Here is a 1,025-nt window from a genome sequence, read left to right on the forward strand (position 1 = left end):
AAAGATGCCATAACTGCAGCCTCCTGCCACAAGTGGCTGCCAAGAGCACAACACTACTGCTGAGCCTGGGCTCTTACCTTCTCTAAGTCAGAGAGGGCCAGTCTGCAGTTGTATTGCCTATGCAGGGTGATCAGCTCCCTCAAGTTGTTCACCAAAGCCTGTAACTGACACACTTCCTCTGTGTTCTGGTAATCCTTCTACAATGCAAGTATTAAAATGACATAAAGGAAGGTTAAGGATATAAAGTAAAAATGTGAGAAACAGTCAAACTTACTTCAAAGAATATTTTTAAAATGACCATGGTTATGTACCTAACAGGAAACCTACAATTTTGAAACAGGTAATGCTTTAAATTTTGTAGAATTCTAGAAATTAAAAAAAGAAAAAAGAAAAAAAAGAATTTTGTGGGATTTTAACTAAAATTAGTTAGGACACATTAACAGAGATCAGAACATCTACAATTCTTTTTCTTAAAAAATAGAGGACTAATACTAGTACAATATTTTTCAGAACTATGGTATATTTGAACACACAAATATTAGCTACATGGTCCTCAAATGCTCTACCTAGCTACATAGATTATGTAGTATTTCTAAAGCTATATACTTGGAAGATAAATTTTATATTAGTAAAACTAATAGGGAAAAAATAAAATCGTGTTTAACAGCAAGTAGAAGAAAAAGAGCTGAGTGTGGTGGCACACACATGTCATCCCAGCATGCTAGAGACTGAGACAGGAAGATTGCCAGAGTTGGAGGCCAGCCTGGACTACTGTACATAGTAAGTTCAAAGCCAGCTTAAACCACCTAGACTACTGCTACACAGCCTGAAATTTGCATAGCAAGTCTCTGTCTTGAAAACCACACCCCAAAAATAGATTGAGGGCTTATCTATAGACAAACATTACAATGAGTAAACAGTAAAACTGCTTGAAACTACAGAATAAAACCCTCCTTTAGGGCCGGGGAGATGGCTCAGTGGAATAAGCGCTTCCCTGGCAAGCGTAAGGGCCTGAGTTCAATCCC

General features: G+C 37.8%; 1 protein-coding gene across 1 annotated transcript in view; it reads right to left on the reverse strand.

Moving 5' to 3' along the window:
- Nucleotides 1-1,025, reverse strand: part of Kntc1 (kinetochore associated 1) — a 96,168-nt gene that overhangs the window by 52,146 nt on the left and 42,997 nt on the right. Inside the window, exon 24 of the mRNA XM_023720670.1 lies at nt 78-197. Coding sequence (XP_023576438.1) covers nt 78-197 — 120 coding nt within the window. The remainder of the gene's footprint in view (nt 1-77; nt 198-1,025) is intronic.

The sequence above is a fragment of the Octodon degus genome, unplaced genomic scaffold (assembly GCF_000260255.1).
Source record: "Octodon degus isolate 3935 unplaced genomic scaffold, OctDeg1.0 scaffold00076, whole genome shotgun sequence".
Classification (NCBI taxonomy): Eukaryota; Metazoa; Chordata; class Mammalia; order Rodentia; family Octodontidae; genus Octodon; species Octodon degus.